General features: G+C 45.0%; 2 protein-coding genes across 6 annotated transcripts; both read right to left on the bottom strand.

The window, feature by feature from the left end:
* Nucleotides 1-278: 278 nt before the first annotated feature.
* Nucleotides 279-7,191, bottom strand: traf3ip2l (TRAF3 interacting protein 2-like). 5 transcript variants are annotated; one of them, XM_079739542.1, is made up of 11 exons: nt 7,001-7,191; nt 6,087-6,186; nt 5,750-5,851; nt 4,744-5,375; nt 4,422-4,464; nt 4,256-4,317; nt 3,945-4,042; nt 3,618-3,686; nt 3,284-3,400; nt 2,712-2,786; nt 279-2,380 (listed from the first exon to the last, which is right to left on the bottom strand). In XM_079739542.1, the coding sequence occupies exons 3-11, from the start codon at nt 5,803-5,805 to the stop codon at nt 2,234-2,236; spliced, it is 1,299 nt and encodes a 432-aa protein (XP_079595668.1). In that variant the 5' UTR covers nt 5,806-5,851; nt 6,087-6,186; nt 7,001-7,191; the 3' UTR covers nt 279-2,233. The 5 variants fall into 5 exon arrangements, with proteins under 5 accessions (XP_079595668.1, XP_079595669.1, XP_079595666.1 ...); XM_079739543.1 differs by having other exon boundaries at nt 6,087-6,181; XM_079739540.1 differs by lacking the exon at nt 5,750-5,851.
* A 378-nt stretch (nt 7,192-7,569) lies between these two features.
* On the bottom strand, nt 7,570-25,893 carry chd1l (chromodomain helicase DNA binding protein 1-like). Its single transcript, XM_079740208.1, has 25 exons — nt 25,642-25,893; nt 25,196-25,308; nt 24,825-24,931; nt 24,489-24,600; nt 24,358-24,389; nt 24,073-24,154; nt 23,780-23,942; nt 22,849-23,004; nt 22,017-22,109; nt 21,815-21,911; nt 21,219-21,292; nt 20,580-20,690; nt 19,724-19,838; nt 19,300-19,453; nt 18,943-19,135; nt 18,537-18,700; nt 17,628-17,791; nt 17,177-17,382; nt 16,779-16,877; nt 15,581-15,651; nt 10,885-10,999; nt 9,320-9,428; nt 8,701-8,950; nt 8,394-8,477; nt 7,570-7,978 (listed from the first exon to the last, which is right to left on the bottom strand). The coding sequence occupies exons 1-25, from the start codon at nt 25,733-25,735 to the stop codon at nt 7,856-7,858; spliced, it is 3,081 nt and encodes a 1,026-aa protein (XP_079596334.1). The 5' UTR covers nt 25,736-25,893; the 3' UTR covers nt 7,570-7,855.
* Nucleotides 25,894-25,898: the final 5 nt, after the last annotated feature.

Below are 25,898 nucleotides of genomic sequence, written 5' to 3'. Positions count from 1 at the left end.
ACACAGGAAATGACCTACCAGATTCAAAAGTTTCAGCCTTTTTTTCCTCTTTTTTTTTTTCTAAGCGTTTGTGTGTGGCCATACTTATCAACAACCCTCACACACGCGTATCGAATACATACAGGCATCATGCACAGACAAACATGTAGATCATATTCAAACATACCCCCACACAGTATTGACAGCAGCCTGTTTGCCCGTGTCTCTGTCTGGGGACAACAGTACCTTTTACTTCTGTCTGTTGTCTCTCTGCTCTCCCAGCCGGGAGACGGGAACCATATGCTGTACTGTAACTTATTTTATAGTACTTTTCCTTGAAGGAAATTAAAACGCTTCCTGCTTTTTAAGTGTATTTTTATTTTATTTTTTAGCTTTGAACAAATAGCACTTCAGTGTTTTTACATACAATAAAATGGATCTTATTGTCCGTTTTTTTTCTCTTCGTTTTTTTGTTTTCTGATATCTAATTCTGAAGAGGTATTTACATACATTGTCACTTTGTAATCCACTTATTACAGATGTCATTTGTCCTTTTGTTATTAAAATTATTTTCATGTACTTTCAACATACAGATATATATAAAAATATATATGAAACACTGTACTAAGATTTGCGTCTGCAGTGTTCACCTCTTGTGAAGATAAACCTATTAAACTCTCGAGTGCTCGGTTTCCTCTTTAATTCTGTGTGTCAAACTGTAGCAGTGCATACAGGCCCTGTTGACCTACTTGGAGCTGTGCAGGCCTACCTCAAATGAGCTTTGTCAGCAAAAATGTTTTTGTTCAGCATCCTGTTTGAAGCCTCTGAAGAAAAGCCACCATCAGCAAGTTACTAGAAGTGGAGAGATTTCAATCTTTTTCTGTAGACACAAATCTCCCAAGGCAACTTTTTTTTTTCAGAGGGTGCTTTGAGGCCAAAAAATTTCTACACAAAAATGTGCATAGGCCAATCTGTTTCAGGTCCTGGCCTGTCATGGGAGCTGCTGCTTTCCAGACAACCTTGCAATGGGTTTATGGCCATCGGTGAAATGTAGATGTATGAGTATAAACATTTTGGCTTATGCTCCTGTCTTTACACAATGTAATCTAGTGTTTCAAAAGGGAGGAAGCAGCACAGTGATTAATAATCGGTAAAATCGTAAATTGCCATTTTTAAATGTGACGTTAAACATAACCGGTTGGAAACTGAAACAGTATTCCTGTTTAGCAAACAAACTTGTTTATATAAACTTCTTACACGTTTTTTTCATACAAAGTAATGTTAAAAAAATGATAGGTAAAAATATAAACTGAAGATGAAACTTAACAGCTGAAACAGCGTTCATTATCATGTTCGACCATGCTAGCACTTGTGCGGCAAACAAGCTCAGTTCCCAGCATATTAGAAACTACAGTAAGTTCACATTTCAAAGCCTGAGAGCAGAAGGGATCTCTGCTCAACCAGTAGCAGACCAAACAACAACCCAAGGGCAGAGACATGCCGAATGTCAAACACAAAGAAGTTCTGCAGGTTTCCTCGGCTCACAAATAACTGTTGAACCTTCTGTCTTATACTTTGGTAAAGAGTTGATATAGGTATGGAGATGAAGGGGTTGGTTCTCGACTTTTAGTAAATGGACAACGTTGGTAGGTGATTGTAGGTCTAGATGGGTCTGGAAGTGATGGCAGGTCTAGATGTGTCTGGAGGTGACGGTAGGTCTGGAGGTGAGGGTAGGTCTGGATGGGTCTGGAGGTGACGGTAGGTCTGGAGGTGACGGTAGGTCTAGATGGGTCTGGAGGTGACGGTAGGTCTAGATGGGTCTGGAGGTGACGGTAGGTCTGGAGGTGACGGTAGGTCTAGATGGGTCTGGAGGTGAGGGTAGGTCTAGATGGGTCTGGAGGTGACGGTAGGTCTAGATGGGTCTGGAGGTGAGGGTAGGTCTAGATGGGTCTGGAGGTGACGGTAGGTCTAGATGGGTCTGGAGGTGACGGTAGGTCTAGATGGGTCTGGAGGTGACGGTAGGTCTGGAGGTGACGGTAGGTCTAGATGGGTCTGGAGGTGACGGTAGGTCTAGATGGGTCTGGAGGTGACGGTAGGTCTGGAGGTGACGGTAGGTCTAGATGGGACTGGAGGTGACGGTAGGTCTGCAGGTGATGGTAGGTCTGGAGGTGATGGTAGGTCTGAATGGGTCTGGAGGTGACGGTAGGTCTGGATGGGTTTGGAGGTGATGGTAGGTCTGGAGGTGACGGTAGGTCTATATGGGTCTGGAGATGATGGTGGGCAGTGGCCCGAGGCCGGGGGGATTGTACTTCTCCACTCTCATCAGCCGCCGGACGATGTCGTCCAGGTCACGAGGCCAGCTGAACACGTGAGTGTTCTGCAGCCAGGTGGGAACGTGGCACTGCATTAGGGGAACCCGTGGCGATTAGATTGATTTTCCTATAAATTCAACTCATTCATATCAATGTAGTGAGGGAGTATTTATACAGCAATACATCACAAGTTAAATGTTGTCTTGAGGTAAATTCTATAAAAAAAAATAGCGATGTTAGCTAATAAAATATCCTGTTTTATCCTGTTTACTGTTTCACTAAAGAGGAAATTACTATTATAGAATGCAAGTGGGTTGAGACAACATTAAGAATCCATTAAATGGCAGGATATATAAAGTTGCATCCATGGCAATACAAAAACACCATTTGTTGATTTAAAATCAAGAATGCTGTGATTACCTTTCTGGCCCCTGGGAAAATGATGGGAATGAATCTGAAATTCTTGCTGCCATTTTGGATGAATTCATTCTGTAACTGATAAAAAAAAAAGAAGCATTATTTAAGTTGTATTACCTGAAAGTGGCAACGCATTAAAAGGCTGGGAAATTAATCTTTTTATTTTATTTGTTTTTAATGCGGTTATATGTCTCATATGATCATCAACATCTTGATCAATGCCATGTTAGCACTGTTACTGTTCCTTAAAACATTGCTACAATCTTATCAGTATTCTAGGTAGCATTCATGACAAATGCATGACAAAGTTGATCAAGAATCAGAATCATGGCCTGGAACCATCCGTTATTATATTATTATTAGTATTAAGTTAAGTTTAGTGCATTTGTTTTTGCTTAGTAGTGTTGAAACAGTCACTGCTGTTCATCTGAGCTGTTGGACCGTTGTTCAAAAGCAATAGCAGCGTGACTTTTAAAGTATTGTAAACAAGGTTGGGGGGGGGGGGGGGGGGGGGTGATGAAAACAGATAAACAATTTTGCAGAATTGCGGAAGGGCTGTCTTTCGGTTGGCCTACCTGCTTGTGGATGTAGACCGTGTTGAGGGTCCTCTCGTCATTCTCCAGGCCAAACGGAGAGGCACTGACCGTGTCGTAGTACTTTGGACTGATGATGATGATGATCAGATATTCCTTCTGTGTGATGGAGGGGAGGGGAGTATGCTTATAAAGACACAGTGTATGAACTATACGCACGCATGCACGCACGCACGCACGCACACACACAATCAGGAGATTTACTGTGGATTTCAAACAGTAAATCAACGCTTATCTCTTCATGGATTTAGCTTTCATCAGTTTTTTTGCACGGGGCGAACTGGTTGAGCTGCTGATGTGCAGCATGCGGACGTACCTCGCTCAGATAGCGCTCCATGAAGTCTATCTTGCTGATGCTCCTGAACTGCTGCTCGAACATGTCAATCTGGGACCAATCCAGCAACAACATTTAGAAATTAACATGAGAGGTTTAGAAACAGAAAAAAACAAAACTGCACCACTAACGGTATTGAATAGGAGTTATAGCCCGTATCCCAGCCAAGGAAAATGAGTACTTGAAATGAATGGAAAAAGAGTGGCATTTTCTATGTGACTCAACCACATGGGAGCTGAAGGATGATGGGTACCAAAGAGAGTGTTTCTACTTCCATTTATAATAACAAATACAAAAGCATGTACGCACGTGTGTGTCAAAGCCGTTGTGTCGCAACAGGGCAACAAAGTTGATGACCTTGTTGACGTGTTCTTCATTGTCGGCTTCGTACGTTACAAACACCTTCCCTGTTTTGGAAACACCAATTAACTGTCTCTTTCTGCAGGACAATTGTTAAGTACTAATAAACAAATCTTACGATTTCAGCGGAAATGGCTGAATCCACGACATGTGCAGACATTACGAGGGTGTGCAGAGAAGCTGCCGTCTTTACTCATAGTATTGATTATTGAATTCTTACCCCCGTGAAAGTGATTGCTAACCGCCTAGCGCATACTTACTCTGTTCTGGGGATAGTTGGCTGCTATTGGATGTATTCTCCTTTTTAGCTGGGTCGTTGGGACTGGATAGTGGAAAAGACCAGATGAAAAGCTTTTGTAAAGGGTTTGCTTAATGAATGTTAATGATTGAATGTGTATTGTATATAAATGATATTTCAAGGCTTACTGGTCCATGCCACCAACTCCTCGAGCTCTGGTGTCATTCGGATCTTATCCAATCAAAAAGGAGAAACGGTTAGTGTTAATGCTGGGTCGACAAATGAAGCATCGATTCACCACAGTCAGCGCCTACATCTAAAGATCTTGAACAATGGGTTCGGGAACCCAAAGGGGCCGCGATCCAGTTGGAGGGGGGTCGCAGCCCGACAAGACGCAGGGCCCTCAGAAAACCATTGAGCGAAGCAAGGATCCCCAATGCTTTTGGGTCCAAAGATGACAGGGTGCTGAGAAGCCTTGCTCTACAACGACTAGGACAGAAGTACACTCACAGAAGGCTGCGTAGGGCATGTGGGGTACCAGCATGGGCATCTGGTGGGCGAAGGCGGGCCCCCTCTTGAAGGCCTCTGGGGGGCACTGGGCCCAGCAGGCGGGCCCCGGCGGTTGGCAGTAGTAGGGGGACATGGTGTGGTGGTAGAGCTCCGGCGAGGGATGGTTGGAGTGCAGCGAGTACGGCTGCTCCAGGCTGCCCATGCTGGGGCTGTAGCGGCCCGGGAGCGGGGAGCTATTGTCCGCCGAGTACAAAACGCTCTCCCCCGACCGGCGGGACAAATCTTTGCCGCTGAGACAGGAATTGGCCGGGCCACCCGGGAACCCGGCGCCGCTCCAGCCGCTGCTGACGTAGCTGGGGCGGGGACTGAGCCCCCAGGAGCTGTCCGGGGCGCGGCTGGGGAACGGCGTGGGGTGGTGGGGGTGAGGGTGGTGGTGGGCCGGCGGGTAGGAGCTGCAGTACGACTCCGACAGGAAGTGGGCGGGGTGACGGGCGTGGTGTTTGGGGTCGCCGTCGCACTCGTGATGAGCGTGGGAGGAGCGGGAGGCGGGGCCCGGGGCGGTCCCACCCTCGCTCTGGAGCTGGCTCATGGTCTCGTCGTCCTCCTGCGGTGTGTTGGGGCGTCTGGTGCTACTGTAAAGGTCAGGGGGGGGGGGGGTCAACACAACAGGCCTCGTTTAGCAAGCAGCCATGTTGATTCAAGTCGCAGGGTGAATAAGGTCATTGCCTCTCTTTTTCAGACGATAACATCTCCCCCCCCCCCCCATATATATATATTCAGATCATTTGGAATAAGCTCTTTTCAAAGCTACCATTTTTACCTGTCATAGCAAGGTACGAAGGTATAATTTATATTTAGAATAGTCCCGTTCTATTGAGTGAGCCACACCTAAATGGCTACCTAAATGGAACAGATTCATGGTCTTTGTTATCAAACCAGTGTACCCGACAAGTCAAAATAGCTGCTGTTCAAAGACATTTTTTAAATACCAAGTAAAAGTACATACCATGCAGGACCTACTATTATATGGTCGATAACACTTTTAAATGGAAAGTGAAGCATTGCACTCGACTGTGCAGGTGCCGAGAAAACTGGTGTCTTGAATTACCTTCAGGGCAAATCGTGTAAAAGATAATGAGCACACAATCGTGGAATTAGATATGTAATCCACCTCTTTTACTCGGAAAGTTATTTATATGGACCAATGGAGCAATGATCATAGATCAATGGGGCCTATTAAGAAGCCTTTATGATGAATTGTTACATAAGTAAAGCTTAGAAATGTACAAGCTTCATTTAAATGTGTTGTCTATATGTGTAGAGCTACTGTGTTTAATATTTACCTATTGGGTGATGAGGTGGGACAGACAGGTGAAGGCAACATAATCAGGGATTTCCCGTCGAACATCCATGTGTGTCCAGGTCAAGCAGCAAAACCCTTCACTGGCCAGAAGGGTCGATATGAAAATGAACTTTACAGCAAAATAATATTTTTTCTAATTTAGCAACAGGAACATACAGGTGGAAGGCGTCTGCTACCTTAATTATATATGGTGGTGTGGAGCCATTGAAGTACGGTTTGAAATATATACATTCCACGTTCATTGGCAAGCACATGACGAGAGACTAGACAATAGGCTATTTGTGGAAATTATGGAAGACCAAGCACTAAAAGAACGAAGATGAGTTGTGATAATGGGTGACAGCTCCCAGCCCTTCCCCTCCCTGAGAGTTCAGACCAACCAACAGGTAAAGCCTGTAAACTATAATGTGACCGCAATTCAGTCTAAGACAATTTGGTGCAAATTCTTCACTTTTAAAAGTTCAACGCAGTTTCCAAATTTCAAAGAAACAACGTTGTGACTGATGTTTCTTTAAATTCAGTTTCAAACGTAGCCTAATTTGTTGACATCCTGTATCTCATCTTCACGCTTAAAAGTGCAAACGGAGGAACAGAAATCCCCCACCTCTGCAGACACGCAACCTGGATCACAATCACGATATGACAAACTTTCTTGTCAACATTTCACAAATTTCACCACTGCCAGGTCGCTACCGTCTCATATGATCTGTATCATCAGCCCCTGCATTATAGGCGTATACGGTTTTCATAAATGCATTAAGCCTTATGAATATGGCTATTAACCCAACTAGAAGTAGGCTAACGCACATCCCAAAGAGTAAAATAGTTCATCACAAGAGAAACGATGTATCTCATAAACAACTTGATCGGCACAATAGTCATCGGCGCCTTTACCTCTTGACTTCCTACGTGGGTCCAACAGGTAGGCTACGACGCGCTGTATCGCCTCATCAGAGAGCAGGTGATTCCAAGTAGAGTCGAACCAGAAAAAACGCGAGTCCTGATTCGCCTTGCTGCCAAAATTCAGTCTTTCATTTTTATCAGTTGCTTCCAGAACAATTCAATGAATGTAGAATTTGGTGAAGCGGCGCTTATGTCACACACCATTAACTTGGCACGCCCAGTTGAGTTATAGCTCCACCCCTCCGTCCGTCCGAGATGGTAAATATAGCCTCCTACTATACCAGCCTGCCGGCGGAATACGTGTTGGGTTTCGCTGGCGTTCAGTGCACGTTCAAAAACATACTATACTTAACGTGGGTTAACAATTGAGTCGATGTACGCGTATTATTTTTCGGAATTCATTTCAGCTTTTAAAAGTTTTACACTGGGATGATTTTGACGGAACTTTTAAGTGAATTATCATATCATTTATGATAAGACAACGTTGGCACATTTTAGATAGCAGTAAATCAATGCAATGATTACCTTTTATATTCATTTATTAACATAACAAGGCAGTTTTATTGGATTTGATTGATTAATATGAAGACCTTGAATTGCATTTTATGATGATTCAACCCCTAACAACCAACTGACAATGATGACTCACGATGAAGACATTCAAATGCATTTCTTTTACAATTATTCAACCCATCAGAACTGACTTTGAAGACATTCAATGAAATGGGAACATAATATAGAAAACTCATAAATATCATACATCATGTACTCTCACTCAGTACAAGTGAGAGTATAGGATAATAAAACATCTACTCTTCCCTCCAGCATGCTCATAGTGGACCGCTGTCATCTGAAGGCGTGCAGGAAGGGCGTGGCATCTACTCGGGTCTGTCTGGAGTAGCAGGTGTCTAGCCAGGCCGTCTGTGTGGCCACAGCCTGGGGGTACTGCAGCACCATGTCCTGGAGCTCCTGGTGATCAACATTCATTTTGTTAAAGGTGACAAAATCATAGATGTGTGCTGGATAGTTCAGTCTACCAGCCTACCCAGTGGACTGTAGAAAATGTTGCTCATCTATCCAGCACACATCTAGGTAGACACAACCACTTGTGATGTCAATCGAGGCAGATATTCAAAAGGCTTATCACACTCACACCTGGTGGTATAATGTCGCCTTTAACACACTGTAGATAACGCAGCGCTCTGGGAAGTCAAACATTTGACATATCACAAATGACAGCTCGTGTGAACAAGGGGGAGACCGACCCACCTGTTTAACCACACGCCTACCTGGGCTTTAAGAACCCTTAATACCAGTGTTTGACAGGCTGTGATTAACATGTTTCTGATTAACAAGCCCACCAACCTGTTATTTACAAACCTACCTTTGAGTGGAATGCGTTGGTGGCTTCAGCGACGACGTGTGTGACCGTAGGACTCATGACGTCCTCCTCGTCTCCATCATAAGTACACAGTTATTAAGGAGACACACAGCGAATACAACACAAGCTGCATACTTTGTGCATTTGCACGTGATTACTATAGTTTAAGAAGTGTTTGGGCAATCACTGGTGAATCCAATTCAGTAGGGAGTTTGTTTTCATACCATCAATTAACATAGCAGTCGTATTCATCTGATTGGATAACTGATTGACAACGCTAGCCGCTCTGGGCGTGGCCGTGAGGATATGTGATGAGGTGGCGTGCTAGCCTCTTCTTCTCGGTGGCGGGCAGGTTGTAGAAGAACACAAACACCCCCTTCATGAAGTCCGGGAGGACGGCGGAGCGCCGGGTCCCAGCGCCAGAGGCGCCGGGGTCTGACCCGCCCGGGGAGACGGGGGCAGGGTCCGCCGGGGGAGGTGGCGCACTGGTGGAGGCGGAGAATTGAGGAGGAAGGGGAGGAGCCGTGCCAGTCTTCTTGGGGGTCCTTTTGTGGTAATATCTGTCAGCAGCCGAGTCAAGGCTGAACCACTTCCTTTTTGTGAACTCGAGTCTCAAGGCAGGGTAGGCTGAAATAAACTTTAGATAATTTGTTAAAAATGTCTGGTCACCATCCCTGTAGGATGGTGTGATAGGGTAGGTAATGTGTTACAGGATGATTCTTTGTAGATGTCCCGCAGAACAAGGTTATGTATAATTATATAGGGTGACGTAGGAGGATCATTTCATGTCGGCCGATGTCATGTAGGATTAGGTTGGGTGGGCTGAAGTCACATAGGAGTAGGTTTTGTAGGCTGTTGTCATGTTGGATCAAGTAGTTATGTAGGAGGACGTAATGGAAGATGTGAGGTCCTCAAGCGTGACAGGATACATGAAGGTGGGGACCCCCTTGGAGGACAGGTACTTCCTGATCAGTCTCTCGGTGCCGTACCAGTTGAAACCTCTGGTCGAATGACCAATGCGGGGAAGGTGCACACTGGCTGGGAGGAGGGAATTCAGCATTGAATGAGCTTCGATATGGTGCCGTGTTCTTGAAGAAAGTAGTCTAAACTGGATCGCTTTTAACTCGCTTTATTTGTTAAAGTATTTCGGTATGGTAACTATGAAGGAAAAAGGAGGGGAATTGTGTTTGACATGCGCGTGGAGCCTTGTGAACAGGTCAGACCCACGGTTGACCTGTCTTCTAGCCACGGGGCTACCAACGGGGCTGCCATGGGTTTCTGGCCTGATCTGACTCCCGCTCCGCGTTTGTATCAAGTAGGCGTGGCCTATGTGACGTACTGGCTCCGGCTTGCGTGTCTGACTTAAAGATGCTGCCTTCTGTGGCTGGAGTAGTTATTACAGCTTGTATGTTGGTCCTGCTCCCCTTATGGCTATGTATAGTAATTGCAGCTTATGTGTTCGATCCTGTTTCCTTGTGGCTATGTGGGGGTAGCTTATGTGCTTAAAATACGTAACAACGGGATTCTACATGATTAATACTGGATGTCCATTCTTCAGAATAAATCCTCGGTCAAATACAGAACATTTAATATATTTTGTTGCATGGTGTCTTTGTGCCTTTATGGACCGGACGCTGATGGTACTAGACTGGGTAGGCCCGCCCTTTCTGCCGGCGATTTGAGTTCGCCCTGCAGAAGGGTCAGGAGAAGAGCAATACATTTCTTTCTAGTTTCGATATGTTTTTGCGGGAGCCAATCACCAAGCTGGCTTTTCCCCCTGGCGCGCTATTGGCTGGTTTAACACAATGACGACAGGGATGCAACGGAAAGCAGCCAATTGTGTACAGAGTCATTTAACTAGGCCCATTGATCCCGCCTCTTGTGCTGAATAATATGACAGCAGCTTCCCCAGACCAACGTGCAATCCACGATTCGAGCTTGGACTGGCAATAGCAAGGCTATGATGGTACCTTATTTTTCAAAAAATAAAGCTGCATTTTATATAAGCCGCAGGAGTGGTGAATGGGGTTATATGTTTAGATTTAGCACAAATTAGCCGCTCTGTAGTTAAAGCCGCGTCTTATTACGCATCTTTGCCCGCCATAACCCAAATACTTGCATAAACCACAAAATAGTTGTTAAACATTGTTTTACATTGTAAAGGAAGCCTCCGTGAGTAGTTGGAGATAATGCAGAATCAAGCTGTAGTACCCTGTACCCTGAGTTTTTGACAATTTAGCAATCAAGGCATCATTTATTTTGCCAGCAATTAATTTGGGCTTTGACAGGATACAAGCTGTGGCTTTTTTTTCCGAAATATACGCTAGACAGGAAAACGGGTTTACATTGAGAGGGAATAACTTGTAGCATAGCACCACAGGTCAGAATAAAATATTGGGTCGCTACAAGGCATATGGTCTACATAGTAAGCCACAAGCAGGTGCAAAATACAGAACATTTTAACACGACCTGTCACTAAACCATCCAGTCTGACCTTTTCTCCTTCGGGCCGCAGAGTAAATCTTTTTCAGCCCTCCTTCCAGAGCACTGAGGTGGATCCCAGACAGGTTGTTGGATCTGTCCCTCTGCTGCGCCACGATCAGGGCCAACTAACACACACACACACAGAGTTCAGTGAGTTCACTCCCCTATACATACAGCAGCACTCCAAACAAACTGACTGAATTTGGCCCCAATCCAAGCTATTTGATAAATAATTGGCGGTTGTAGATGATTAATAGCCATTCGTGATGACGTTCATCCTTTGATACAATCACATGCTCATACATGCCCTGTCGAGGTTAGAACGGTGCCACTTCAGTACTGTCATGTACTGATGACGTCAGCACGCCAACGTTGTAACGGTGGACGGAGACACCATGAAGTAAAGTAGGGTAAAACTTGGCTCTCAGTGTGTGCGTGATTCAATTCAGTTTCTAGGCATAACATGCCATTAGAAGTGTAACATTGGCGACGAGGATGACCAAGCTCGGTACTAGTTAAATCTGAAGTGAGTTTAGTTCGTCTACGAGATGGAGAACAATAATTCTAACGTGCCGAAGTTTGAGTGCTACAATGAGCCTGCTACGCTAGGACCTCGCTGGACACGGTGGCTGACAGCGTTTGAGCTGTTCGCAGACGGCAAAGGATTGATTATGGCGGAAAATGTGAGCGATAACACTAAAATTCGGAGAAGGGCATTACTCTTGGGAAGAGTAATGCCCTTACTGGGCACATCTGTCCCAGCATCACGCTGGGACAGATGTGCAGGATGTCTTTTCCACTCTTGAGGACACGGGAGCTTTGCAAAAGATGAGAAATGCCCAGCACGTGGACAAACCTGCAGAAAATGCAATGGTAAAGACCACTACGCACTATGCAAATCTAAAGCTAGCAAGGGGTCAGTGAAATATGTAGACTCAAGAAAGGAAGAAAAGCAGGATAATGATTTTGCATTTGTAGTACGTGACAATAGCTGCATTGACGGACTAACATTTAATGTGGGAGGTGTAGACCTAGTGATGTTAATTGACTCAGGGGCTACGACCAACATAGTAGATGAAAATACATGGGAAGGATTAAAGAAAGAAAAGATACAGTGTAAGTCATTCAAGTCAGATAAAAAACTATACACATACTCATCAAATGAACCACTACCAGTGAAGGGAGTATTCACATGTGAAGTGAGGATAGGGAAAAGGGAAACAAAAGCAGAATTTACAGTAATAGCAGGTCAGGGAGTACCGCTATTAGGCCGAGAGACAGCTACAAAGCTAGGTGTGCTAAAGGTGGGTGTAGATGTTGCAGCGGTTACTGATGTAAAGGCAGAGGTTAGAGGGAAGTACCCAAAGCTCTTCACAGGGGTGGGTAAACTCAATACCAAGCAAATCAGGCTGCACATCGACGACAATGTGGAACCCATAGCACAACCACTGAGACGGATACCATTCCACCTGAGAGAGGCGGTTGACAAGAAAATAGAGGAGCTGCTGAGAATGGACATTATCGAGAAGGTTGAGGGTCCAACACCGTGGGTAAACCCAGTCGTAGTAGTTCCAAAAGCAAAAGACACTGACATTCGTCTATGCCTAGACATGAGAAGGGCAAACAGAGCTATTATCAGAGGAAGATATCCGATCCCGACAGTTGATGAACTGCTACACGATATGAATGGCTCAGTTGTGTTTAGTAAGCTCGATCTAAAATGGGGCTACCACCAGATGGAGCTCACAGAACAGTCAAGAGCTATAACGACGTTCGCCGTGCACAGTGGAACATACCGCTACAAAAGACTCATATTCGGGGTCTCATCAGCGAGTGAGCAGTACCAACACGAAGTGGCGACGGCACTGGCTGGCATCGAAGGAGTGGCCAACATATCAGACGACATCATCGTCCATGCACCCGACTGTGAGACACACAACAAGCGACTACACGCCGTACTGGAGAGACTAGAGAAATGCGGCCTAACCTTAAATGGTGAGAAGTGTCAGTTTGAGATGGACAAATTAGTTTTCATGGGCATACTGTTGTCAGAAAAGGGAATAGGACCCACAAATGAGAGGGTGAGAGCACTGGTCGAGGCACGCGAGCCAGAGAATGCATCAGAGGTCCGCAGTTTTCTGGGTTTGGCTGGGTACAGTAGCAGATTCATACCCCAGTTCACTGCCATCTCAGAGCCGCTGCGGAGACTGACCAAGAAAGATGTGCCATTTGTCTTCGGCCCTGAACAGAAAGTGGCATTCGAGTCACTCAAGAATAAGTTAGCCGAGGCGAGCACGCTGGCATACTTTGACAAAGATGCCCCCACAAAAGTGATAGCTGATGCAGGGCCAGTGGGCATAGGAGCAGTTCTGATACAGGAGCAGCAGGGAGCTATGGTGCCTATATGCTACGTGAGCAGGAGCCTGACAGACTGTGAAAAGAGATATTCCCAAACGGAGCGTGAAGCCCTGGCACTGGTTTGGGCATGTGAACGTCTACATCCGTACATATATGGCAAGAGGTTCGACCTGGTAACAGATCATAAGGCCCTGGAGGTGATCTATAGCCCCAGATCAAAGCCATGTGCGCGGATTGAGCGTTGGGTGCTCCGCCTCCAACCTTATGACTTTCAAGTAATACACATAGCCGGGAAATACAACATTGCTGATCCTCTGTCTCGTCTCCTGGGGGAGACGGCGAAGAAGACGACACATGCACACGGAGCAGAGGAATACGTGCGCTTCGTGGCGGTGCAGGCGACGCCCAGGGCGCTGACTACGAGGGAGGTAGAGAGAGCCTCCGCAGAGGATGAAGAACTGTCTGAGGTGAGAAAAGCAATACAGACGGGCCAATTTGATAAGTGCTCAGCTTATGCCCGTATTGCAAATGCACTGTGTACCATTGGGCAATTAGTGCTGAGGGGGACACGGATTGTCCTACCACATGCTCTACAGAACAGAGCGTTAGCCTTAGCTCATGAAGGACACTTAGGCATTCTAGGGACAAAACAATATTTGAGGGGAAAGGTGTGGTGGCCAGGAATGTATGGGGCGACAGAAGAATATGTCAAATCATGCCATGGGTGCCAACTAGTGGCACGGCCTGACGTACCAGAGCCATTTCGGCCAACAACTCTCCCTGATGGACCATGGCAGGACATTGCCACAGACTTGTTAGGTCCATTGCCAACAGGACACTCCATCCTGGTAGTTGTAGACTATTACAGCCGTTATTATGAATACGAGATCATGCGATCCACCATGACAGACAAAGTGATAGACTGTTTAGAGAACATCTTCAGCCGCCACGGTCTGCCTGTCTCTATCAGATCTGACTGTGGGCCACAGTTCTTGTCATCACAGTTCCAGGACTTCTGTCAGGAGAACGGCATACAACACGTGAAGACGACGCCTAGGTGGGCAGAAGCGAATGGAGAAGTCGAGAGGCAAAATGCGTCGATCATGAAACGGATCCGCATCGCACAGGCAGAGGGACTGGATTGGCAGAAGGAACTACGCCGATACGTCACCATCTACAGATCCATCGACCACTCCACCACGGGCAGGAGCCCCGCCGAACTCCTGTTCAATCGGAAGCTCAGGGGAAAGTTGCCAGACATCAGTACACCAAGGAGTGACCTCGAGGCCAGAGACACTGATGCTGAGCGCAAGGGCAAGTCCAAAATGTATGCTGACGAGCGGCGCGGAGCCAGACTGTCCCCAGTGCAGGTGGGAGACAAGGTGCTTTTGAAACAGGACAAGACAGATAAATTCACAACAACATTTAACCAGACACCTCACACGGTAGTCAGTAAGAACGGTAACTGTGTGGCAGTTGAGTCACCCACAGGAACTCAGTACTCCAGAAACACCACACATGTCAAAGTGTACACACCAGCTCAGCAGACACCCCCACCTGGTGGAAGTGAACCAAAGACAGTGAGTGAGACAGTAAACACGCCACCAGAACATGTTGTGACGTCCACACCAGAGATGCTCGCTCAGGGGATAACACCATGCCGACCTCTTACAGTGCAGACGGAGCGACCGCGCCGAGAAGTGAAAATGCCCCAGAGATTCACAAGCTTTGTTATGAAGTGAATGTGTTATAGTAATGCATATGTTCATGTGTATGTTCAATGAAAATTAATGCACAATGCTAGAGGACATAAATGTTTATTGGAAAAGAACCAAAGGTTTATTCTGACAGAGAATACGTTGATTAGATTCATTATACGGTTAGTGTTCAAGTAGCCAAACTGAATGTTTATGTGAAGGGAATATTAGAGTTTTAATCCAAGTAAGGGGGGGATGTCATGTACTGATGACGTCAGCACGTCAACGTAACGGTCGTTCTTGACGGAGACACCATGAAGTAAAGTAGGGTAAAACTTGGCTCTCAGTGTGTGCGTGATTCAATTCAGTTTCTAGGCATAACATGCCATTAGAAGTGTAACAAGTATCATTGTGAAAACCTTCATGGACAAACAATAGCTTTAAACATTGGTCCTTTGGAGTTCCTCTTCAGGTCATTACGCTGTTCAAAGGCACATGAGCACTTAGGCAGCCAGGAGCAGCAGGGGATTGTCTTGACATGTATATGAGTATTAAGTGCGGAACGCCAAGATAAAAAAGGAACAACTGCAAAGTAAAAGCGCTAGGACAGGGGAGCCGATTATCCGAGTTGGCCTCTGGCCTTTCTCTTACCTGGTCCTGACCATCCAACCTTGACTGTTTGTCATCGATAGGGAAGAGAAGCACATTCCCTAGGTCCAAGTCTGAAATGCATAGAGTTAACGTTCAAAACAGCTAGCATGACTTTAAACCTAAAAATACATGTTTACAAATTCAAAACAGCAAGTAGGACTTACATTTCATACGTACATTTTAACATACAAGTTAAGAAGCTTCTTCTACTACTTCTCAGATCCTACTCTACACAAGTTTTCCCACCAAGTCTACAAGCTCTCGGATTTGGCAACATGATTACCTTAGCTTTCAAACCTTCACTTCGGTCCCCTAGCTCATATTGTTTAATAGCTCCAGCCTAGCTTTCATGCTACCAGCTATCTTGGATTGTTTATTGGCTCCAGCCTAGCTGTCATGCTACCAGCTAGTTCATCATTTATAAAGGCTAGCCTACAGTTCATGCGACTAGCTAGCTCATAATTGATTACATTTACATTTACATTTACATCTAGCAGACGCTTTTATCCAAAGAGACTTACAATAAGTGCATTTGTTACAATAAGTACATTTGTCATAAGAAGTGAAACAATATATCGCTGTCGGTAGGCCCTACAGTAAAGATGTTCATAGAACCAAGTGCAAGTATTACAATCGCTAGGCTAACCCATTCCCCGTGTAAAGCAATGAGAGCAGCTACTGTAGATGCTACACAATTAAGTACCTTGAATAAGTGCAATGTACAAGTGCCAGGACGTACAACATTCAATGGTGGGTGTGCATTGGTTTCTATGCAGAGTCGAGGTGAACTCTGAACAGGTTAGTTTTGAGTCTATTGCGGAAGCTGGTGAGCGACTCTGCGATCCTGACATCGGTAGGGAGCTCGTTCCACCCCTGAGGTCCCAAAACAGAGAAAAGTGACTTCGCTGATCGACCTTTGCTTGCTCTTAGCGATGGCGGTACCAGACGTCCAGCTGAGGTAGCTGAGCGGAGGGATCGAGCTGGGGTGTGTGGCTTTACTAATGCTTGGAGGTAGGCAGGGGCAGTTCCATCGACTGCCTTGTATGCCAGTACCATCATCTTGAATCTGACGCGAGCTATTAAAGGGAGCCAGTGGAGGTATCGGAAGAGGGGGGTTACATGTGAGAACTTTGATAGGTTAGCTTTAGCCTAGCCTTCAGGCAACAAGCAAGCTCATAATTCATAAACTCCAACCTACCTTTCATGCTCCCAGCTAGCTCATATTGTTTGCTTGGTTCATCAGACCTCATCTCCAGAGCAGTAAACAGACCTCCTCGTCCCCATCGCCCAGAATCATCTGTAGAACACACATACAACACACAACCATCAAAAAACAAAAACTCATTCAATATACACAAACGCACCATGAAATGCACACAATGCAGAACCTCATTAAAACACACAGGACTTTATACAACAACCCAATTAGAAACCCAACTCCATTAAACAGCCAAACACCACTATACAACACACATCCCTTTTTAAGACACACACATACACACAAACAAAACACATGAACAAAACACAAACCCATTAAACATGGGACACTGTGACTCGATGACGTTTCGTTAGCGGTTTGAGGCGGACAGTTCATACCAACACAGTGGACAATGATGGCGTCTTCCGGTCCGGCCTGAGGGTGGGTGACGTCCCCCAGCACGTAGTGGATGGCGGCGGGGTCCGACTCTGCGGAGCCCTCGCTGGCAAGGCTGACGTCATCCCACTCTTCCTCCTCGTCTTCGCAGCTGTCCTCCGAGTGGAGGCACAGAGACCTGTAGCCCGAGCTCTGCCACCAGTCCAACCTGAACCAACCAATCAAATAAACCATCAGTTAATTATCAATTCACCGAATCAACACTTTCTCAGGAATAAAGTGAATTAAAAATAATCGTTCAATGATCTTAATTCAGGAAGTGTTCTAAAATGAAATATGTATTTTCGAAGGTTTTATCCTTTTTTAATCGTAGAGTAAGACATAAAGGTATGGGAGGTGTGTTCCAATCTATATTGAACAAGAGGGGGCTGCTTGACTTGTGGGCAGCCATACTTTTTCTTCTGCTTCTGCTCCTCCAGTTTCCTCTTCCTGTCCTGTTGGAGTTTGGCCCTCTTTGCGGCTGATTCCTGGTACTTCTGACGCCTGAGCTCCCGGTCGGCCGCACTCAGAGGCTTCCTCTTCCGCGTAGAAACCCCAAGAGGCCCGGTCAGCAACACCTGGGGATTGAAAGGACATGAGTATTAAAGGTACGTGAGGACCCTGAAAACCAGGAACCATGAGACATGTGGGGACCAAGAACACACAACACTTTTAAAGACATGTGGGGATCGAGAACACACAACAATTTTAAAGACATGTGGGGATCGAGAACACACAACACTTTTAAAGACATGTGGGGACCAAGAACACACAACACTTTTAAAGACATGTGGGGATCAAGAACACACAACTCTTTTAAAGACATGTGGGGATCAAGAACACACAACTCTTTTAAAGACATGTGGGGATCAAGAACACACAACTCTTTTAAAGACATGTGGGGATCGAGAACACACAACTCTTTTAAAGACATGTGGGGATCAAGAACACACAACTCTTTTAAAGACATGTGGGGACCAAGAACACACAAATCTTTTATAGACATGTGGGGACAACACACAACTATTTATGATATAAGGAGACTCAACTCTTTTCAAGACACATGAGGACTCTTTAAAACGTTTGGGGACAATAAAACCAATCAATACTTAAGAATGTCCCAATTAATTATGTCTTTAGTCTCAACACACATGATTCATTGGGACATTCACTTATTTCCACAGAATACACAAACCTAACAAACTAACATGAGAGAAACAATGACGTCTCCGGGCTCCACACAACCATCATATCAAGTCCACCACATAACCATCATATCCAAACCAAACCTCCGCAGGGAGGGGATTTGAGGGCGAACGTTACCCCAGCTTTGTGTCTGAGAGATGGGCCCTCCCCGCTGTCGTCTGTGAGCTCAGCCAGCTGCTCCTCCTGCAGACGTTGGAAGCTCTTCTGGTCCTCAGTGCTGGGTTTCTTGGAGTAATCCCTCCCCTCAAAGTAGTACATGTGGTCGGGCTTCTTCTTACCATCTGTAGGGATTTAAAGTAACCAACCGGACACTGGTTTAAAATTGATGATTGAATTGGGTCTGGAAGAGCCAATCAAAAAAGTACAGTTTCTGACTTAGATCAATTGTTACCTCACAAAAAAAAAATTGTCCACCAGATGTAGTCTGTTAAAATTAGCGAAGTCACTATCGATGACACTTGGAAACGATCTGCGGCAAAATAGTTATTAGATGACTGTGGTCATGGGGAGCTCTAAAACCTACTTTGGACATCGTCTTCAGAATCATTCTCCTCTTCATCTTCCTCCTCTCCTCTGCTGGGCGATGCTGGGTCTTGTTCCGCCACCCACTGGCCATTCTTTGTATGGCCGAGGATTTTCCCCAGGTCAACATCCTGTATGGAGCTCTCTTCAGACGCCAACAGTTTGTCTACGCCGAACTTTAAGATCTCACTCAACTAGACGGATTCGCAGGAAAAGTGGATTTAGGTTAAATGTCTAAATTAATACACTTGTTCTCAGATAAAACAAAGAAAATGTATATGGGTTATGTTCCGCTGGAACTATAGATTTGGTCCTACGGGTGTGGAGGCCCAGGGGAGAGCGAGAGAGAGGTACCGACCTGTAGCCCACCAGCGGCGGTCTGGGCCTGGTCCAGCAGGGAGAAGCGCCCCTCCTCGATGACGGCTTTGGTGAGGTCCAGCTTGGACGTCGCACGGGAGTACACCATCTCCTCCACCGAGTCCCGGCCCAGGAGACGGATCACCTTCACAGGCCTGGTATAGACACACACACACACACACGCACAACGAGGCCTTCGGGTTAGCCTGTTGATATTGGGGATCGAACCCAGAACCTTTGGGCTGGGACCCTAACCACAAGACTATCCTTCCCACAACGACTATCTTGTACGATATTTATAGATACAACACACTATAATTAAGGTATTTTTTTGATATATAGCAATAATGTAGACAAAAATACCTATAATGTGTGTAGAGAGATAGACAGACAGACAAGAGGTTATCATTGGTCTGGCCCATCACCTGGTCTGGCCAATCCGGTGGCAGCGAGCGGCAGCCTGCAAGTCATTCTGGGGGTTGAAATCACTATCCATGAAGACCACAGTGTCAGCTGCTGTCAGATTCATCCCCACGCCCCCTGCGGAGACAAGAGAGTGAGTGATGTGCTATAGAACTCTTTAAGGAGCCGTCCATGAAGAATACAGTGTCAGTCGCAGTCAGATCATCCCCACACCTCCTGCGGCCGACGCTATAAACAGATTACGCCATAGCCACATAGTGTTTGTGTTATGCTGCAACATGTCTGTTGCCCCCTTTGCATTTTTCTGCAGTTTTTTCACAGCGCATAATGTTTGTTCAACCGTTTCCGGAGAAATGCCATTCATAAAACAAAGAGGAGACTTGGCAAAACGACAAGAGGCTGATTGGAGCAGTGAAGGGATAGTAGTTTGGGGTTCTAGAGAGCCTCGCTTTTTGAGGCTGGGCAGGGTCTGGCGAGAGCAGGGAGATGGAGGGGAGAGGAGCAGAGGTTTTTTTTAGACTGGGGCTAGCATGATATCGCAGATCTTTCATATTATATCAACACATGGACCAGTCACATTTGGAATCAGTGGAGTTGTTTCTGTCAAACTCATGTTCTTTCAAATCAGCACAAAAAAAACTTCATCCAATGAAATTCGGCCTGACTCTGGTAAATACCACCTTTTTAAATTGCCATGATTGCTAGCCATGTACACCTGATGTGACGTGCTGAGTCTGAGAAGCTCAGTCACAAGAAGAAGACAAGCACTTGCTTGCTGTAACACTGGAGTTTCCGTCCGAGGAATCATTAAGGGTCATGATATCCATCTTTAGGTAGCGGTGGCGGTGGTGAGCTCACCTGCTTTGGTGCTGAGCATGAAGACAAACACGTCTTTGCTGCTGAAGTTCTTGATGGCCAGGTTTCGCTCCTCTCCGCGCACCGATCCGTCCAGACGCTCGTAGCTGTACCCTGCAGAGTCCCCCGCCAGGCCCAGGGTCCGCCAGGGGGTAGGGGGAAGGACATGCAGCCAGATTACTTATTGTCATTCACTCATATCTAAAGAGACTTGCAGTGAAGTCAGATACATGTCATAAAGGAGCAGGTTAGGGTTGGACAGCCAATACAGAGACACTTCATTAGGGGAGAAGGTAGGGGACAGTACAGAGACAGGTCATTGAGGAGAAGGTTAGGGGTAATATTGATCCAAGATGCCTACTGTAGACATTGGGGATCAAACCAGTACCTTTCGGTTAATCTGGGAGTCAACCCCCCCCCCACCCCCCAACACTTGAATATCCTTTATCTTAGTATCCTATCCTAGGATAATAATTAATAATAATAAATATAAAAATGCTTACAATTTTAATAATAACGGTAAAATGGGACATCTTGCAATCTTTTTAACAGTTTCTTCCTCCTTTCTTCTTCTGCATTTGACTACAAGTAGTGTCTACTGACTATCCCACTGGTTTTCCAGGGGTTGTACCAGTAGCCTACCTCTGTATTCCATGTAGTCCTGCAGAATATCCAGCATCCTGGTCATCTGGGAGAACAGCAGCACTCGATGGCCCCTTCAGACAATGTGAGCAGAGGATTGACCAATCAGATCAACTTGAGCAGAGGACTGACCAATTAGATAACTTCTATATCTAATTCTCAATTTCCAAAAAAATACACTCATTTATATAAGGGACGGTGGAGTAATCTGATGGCAAAGAATATATGCTCTAACTAAAGGGTTTCGCAACATCAAATATTTCATCTCAATGTTTAACGTTTACTGAATATCTATACATTTGTAGTTTGGGTTTAAGTATGAGATTAGGTTAGAGCTTCCTACATTTATGTAATGGTTTGGTATATAAAATGAGATGTATATAATACAGTATATTTCAGATTATGGCTATTGGAAGCCAGGTAGGAACAATTAAAGATATGAACGAAATGCATAGATATGCAAACACCTTCTCATATACATATATTTATATACACACACACGTCCATCTTGACAGTTAACTCTAAATTAATCTAGCACTGAGCGGCTGCTGTCTCCGTCAACCCCGGTGGTGACTAGCGGTATTGCGACCACTGACCCTTTATGGAGGAAGGACAGTAAACTGTCCAGAAGACACATCTTCCCGCTGGCTTCGATCAGGTGCTCCCCCATGATAAATGGCTCCGGTTCTACCCCTGAGACAACAACGGGTAAACAAACATGTGTGTGTCACTCGCCAGGGGTGTAACCAAGGGCGACGGCCCTTGGAGCATCACGTCCCCCCGAGACCTCTGACTTACCGTCGAACAGGTAGGGGTGGTCCACGCACTTCCTCAGCTGCATCAGGATGTTCATCAGCCTCGTCTTGTTGCCTTGCTCGTTTCCAAAGGCATCTAGATTGGAATAGAGCCGTCATCCAGACTCCTCCATTCGGTTATACAGCCCTGGCTCCATTCTATGTAACCTCCATTAGGTTAAGAAGCCTTGAATCCATGCTTTGTGCTTGTTGTGCTCAATCAAATCATGTACTTTTTGGCATAACAGCATGTCTAAAATGACTCAATGTAAAAGTCTGTTAAACATGTTTACAGGTATATTTAGCATGCATGTTTTACAGGTATGTTGCACAAGCATTTCGTACGGGTATGTTTTACAGGTATGTTTACAGGTATATTTTACATGCATGATTTACAAGCATGTTTTCAGGTATCTTAGACAGGTATCTCCCACAGGTGTTTTTTCCAGGTGTATTTTCCAGGTATCTTATACAGGTATCTCCCACAGGTGTTTTTTCCAGGTGTATTTTCCAGGTATCTTATACAGGTATCTCCCACAGGTGTTTTTTCCAGGTGTATTTTCCAGGTATCTTATACAGGTATCTCCCACAGGTGTGTTTTCCAGGTGTATTTTCCAGGTTTCTTATACATGTATCTCCCACAGGTGTGTTTTCCAGGTGTATTTTCCAGGTATCTTATACAGGTATCTCCCACAGGTGTGTTTTCCAGGTGTATTTTCCAGGTTTCTTATACAGGTATCTCCCACAGGTGTGTTTTCCAGGTGTATTTTCCAGGTTTCTTATACAGGTATCTCCAATAGGTATATGTTTTCCAGGTGTGCACGGTTCTCTCTTACCCAGGTCCTTGGTCAGGATGGCCTTGTAGTACTTCTTCTGCAGGGCTGACATGCCGTGGTACACCAGCAGCTCCATCTTCCCGGGCAGGTCAGCCGCCACCTCCGCCTTCACCCGGCGGAGCAGGAACGGCTCCAGCACGCTCTGTAGCTCCGCGGCTACATCCAAAGGAAGTAGATTGTTACTACACACAGGAAGCGGTACATTACCGTTCGTTCACACAAAGGAAGTAGGATGCTACTACAGACAGGAAGTGATCGATATCCACTATTAGTGCACACAGACAGTAGTATGCTACCAAAGACAGAAGATGCAGATGACCTTTATCGGGAGATGACAATAACTACACACAGGAAGCAGGTGCCAGTAACTACACACAGGAGGTAGATCAATAACTACGCACAGGAAGATTTGATTACAACTGCTACTACACACAGTAAGAAGGGAGTAGATCATGTTGAAGAATAGCTTTATTTTCTTGGAAATAAGGGGAACTATTTATAAGTTGCTATTAAAGATGTATTTTTTTCTTTATAAATAGTTTTCAATTTAATAAATATTAGGGGTGTGACAATTCACTCAGCTCACCATTTGATGCAATACACGATATTGGGTTTACGATTCGATACTATAACGATATTTTGAACAAAACGTATGACTTACAAAATATGCAAAACAATGCCATTTGCCCTATATTTCCATTTCTTATGAAATTGTAAATAAGATGTGTTGTAGCAACATGGTGTAGACTAATCATCTTGTCATAAATGGCAATAAACTATTTATATTTGTTTTGAAAAGAATTCTAATATCGCAAACCATTTTTTTCATCACGTTTTAATATCGCGATACTTCGTGGCACGAAATATCTTCACACCCCTTATAAATGTATATATGTGTCAGGGACGGTTATGGTGGTTATATTGTTCCTACCCAGAGCAGGTCGGTCCTGGAGGTCGGCGTAGTACTGGAAAAAGTCCTTGGCCTGGTCGGCGGGGAACAGGCTGGGCTGGATGAAGCTGATCAGGGAGTAGACCTCCAGGAGGTTGTTCTGGATCGGAGTGCCAGTGAGCAGAACCCGGAAACCCATCGAGAACTCAAAGAACAAGCAGAATGACACAGATTGAAAGAAGATGATTCAGAGGAGAAGGATGATGATGAAGAGGAGGATGACGAGGAGGATGAGGGAGGAGGAGGATGATGAAGAAGAAGAAGTGCTGTGGTACCTCGCTCAGGGTCTTGTGGAGCAAGGAATCCTGGTTTTTCAGTCGGTGAGCCTCGTCCACAACCAGAGCCTTCCATTTCCAACTGAAGACAGAGAGATAAGAGATGATTAGCCAACACTAAACCAACTAGAACGATGTGTGGTTAGGCCTTCATCTGTCTGATCAAAGAGGAGTCCTACATGTTTGTGTTTTTCCTCATTTGTTTGCCACAAAGAAAGGTGCTCCTGCCACAAGGGACCGATTAACAATGCGCTTGTGATAACGATGAAATTAATAATAACTAACCTTTTCAAGAAGGAAAAGTCTTTCAGACATATCTGGGAACAGAAACAAAAGTTGTATGTTGTATGGAGGTGGAAGAGGTAGCGGTGTTATAACATTATGGATATTGTGTGTATACATCCATTGACTCTCACCTCATAGGTTGTGAGCAGAACGTTGAACGGCGTGTGTTCTGTCTCTTTCTTCAACACGGCCCGTTTCTCTTTGTCTCCTTTGTAGCATAGCACGGAGAGAGAAGGAGCGAAGCTGCAGCCACCACACCCCAGTGGTTGCAATGAACAAGCACAGAGATATCTCTTAAATTCAAGTTCTAGTTCAAGGTTATTATAGAGCCCTTTAAAAAACACAACAGTTGACCAAAGTGCTGTACAATTCAACTATCTAGTTATAAAACAAACAAATAAAATAAACACAAAAAGGGTCACTCATCCACTTATCCCTGAAGTGTGAAGAGTGGATGAGCACTTTACCTTTCTAGTTCAGTTCTCCAGTTCTCCAAGACAGACAGCGGACTGAGGACCAAAAAGGGGCCCTTGACACCAAGACATCCTTTCATGTACACCAGCAGAGAAATTGTCTAAAGGAACATCAAATACTGGGTTTAAAAGGTGCCACCGTTTAAGGATTTTATTTAATTAATCAAAGAAGCATTTAATAATATAATCTTTATCAAACATTTTATATTACGATCTGGCAGGCTTTCTCTTAGCCCATCTCATTAAACTAGTTGTATTTATCAAAGCAGTCATATAAAAGGATGTTCGAAATGTTAACTATAATCTCTTAATTAAAATCAACCATCGATGTAAGAAGGGAATAAGTGTGTTTTAATATCACAGACCTGGCAGGTTTTCCCTAAACCCATCTCATCTCCTAGGATACATCCTTCCTGGTTCTGGAGGCACTGGGTCAGCCACTGCACCCCGTCCAGCTGGTAGGGCCTCAGCTGTATCCCTGAAATAAAACAACCCTCATTTCTGGGAAACTGGAAGCAGAGCAGCGTATCTTTCATATCTCAGGACATAATTATGGGAATACCTGTCATTCTAATCATGTCAATTGTTGTAGTATCTAAGTAAATTAAACTTAGTCAATTGATTTAAGTGCTTCGCATGACGTCGATCTATCGTTAAGCTCCAAGAAAACAAACCCCTTCATAAAGATTAGGCATAATACATCTTTCAATTCTATAAGAATATGACGGCTTTTATTGGAAATATTGATAGTTTCAGGCTGCTTTGAGGTGCTGTCTCCACAAAATCGACCACTATAAATGTTGCCACAAACCGTGTAAGCCCCACTTTTGCAAGTCACTTTGGCCCACAATAGTCTTCCGTTTGGCTGGAACACTGTTTCTTGTTTTGAGAGCAAAGCTTGACATTTTTTAAAAGTTAGGCAAGTACAGTTTCAGAAGTACAGGATAGTAATCTGCGAATCCGCGCCAACCAAAGTTTATGCTTGGCACTTCCTGGTCATGTGACCAGAAAAGGCAAATACCGGCAAGGGTCATTGCAATATTTTTTTACTGTTTCGGCTCTGGAAAG

Source organism: Pollachius pollachius (genome assembly GCF_949987615.1).
Source record: "Pollachius pollachius genome assembly, chromosome: 7".
In the NCBI taxonomy this organism is placed as follows: Eukaryota; Metazoa; Chordata; class Actinopteri; order Gadiformes; family Gadidae; genus Pollachius; species Pollachius pollachius.
This window is presented reverse-complemented; position numbering and strand designations above follow the sequence as displayed.

Excerpts from the sequence above, each read along its gene's own strand:
- chd1l (XM_079740208.1), bottom strand. The coding sequence starts at position 25,735 with ATGTCAAGCTTTGCTCTCAAAACAAGAAACAGTGTTCCAGCCAAACGG. Across the intron at positions 24,601-24,824 it reads TGGAGAACTGAACTAGAAAG|CTTCGCTCCTTCTCTCTCCG; the intron begins GTAAAGTGCTCA and ends TGGTGGCTGCAG. Across the intron at positions 11,000-15,580 it reads GGTTGGATGGTCAGGACCAG|TTGGCCCTGATCGTGGCGCA; the intron begins GTAAGAGAAAGG and ends TGTGTGTGTTAG.
- traf3ip2l (XM_079739540.1), bottom strand. The coding sequence starts at position 6,151 with ATGTTCGACGGGAAATCCCTGATTATGTTGCCTTCACCTGTCTGTCCC. Across the intron at positions 4,318-4,421 it reads GGAGTTGGTGGCATGGACCA|TCCCAACGACCCAGCTAAAA; the intron begins GTAAGCCTTGAA and ends TCCACTATCCAG. Across the intron at positions 3,687-3,944 it reads ACAACGGCTTTGACACACAC|ATTGACATGTTCGAGCAGCA; the intron begins GTGCGTACATGC and ends GATTGGTCCCAG.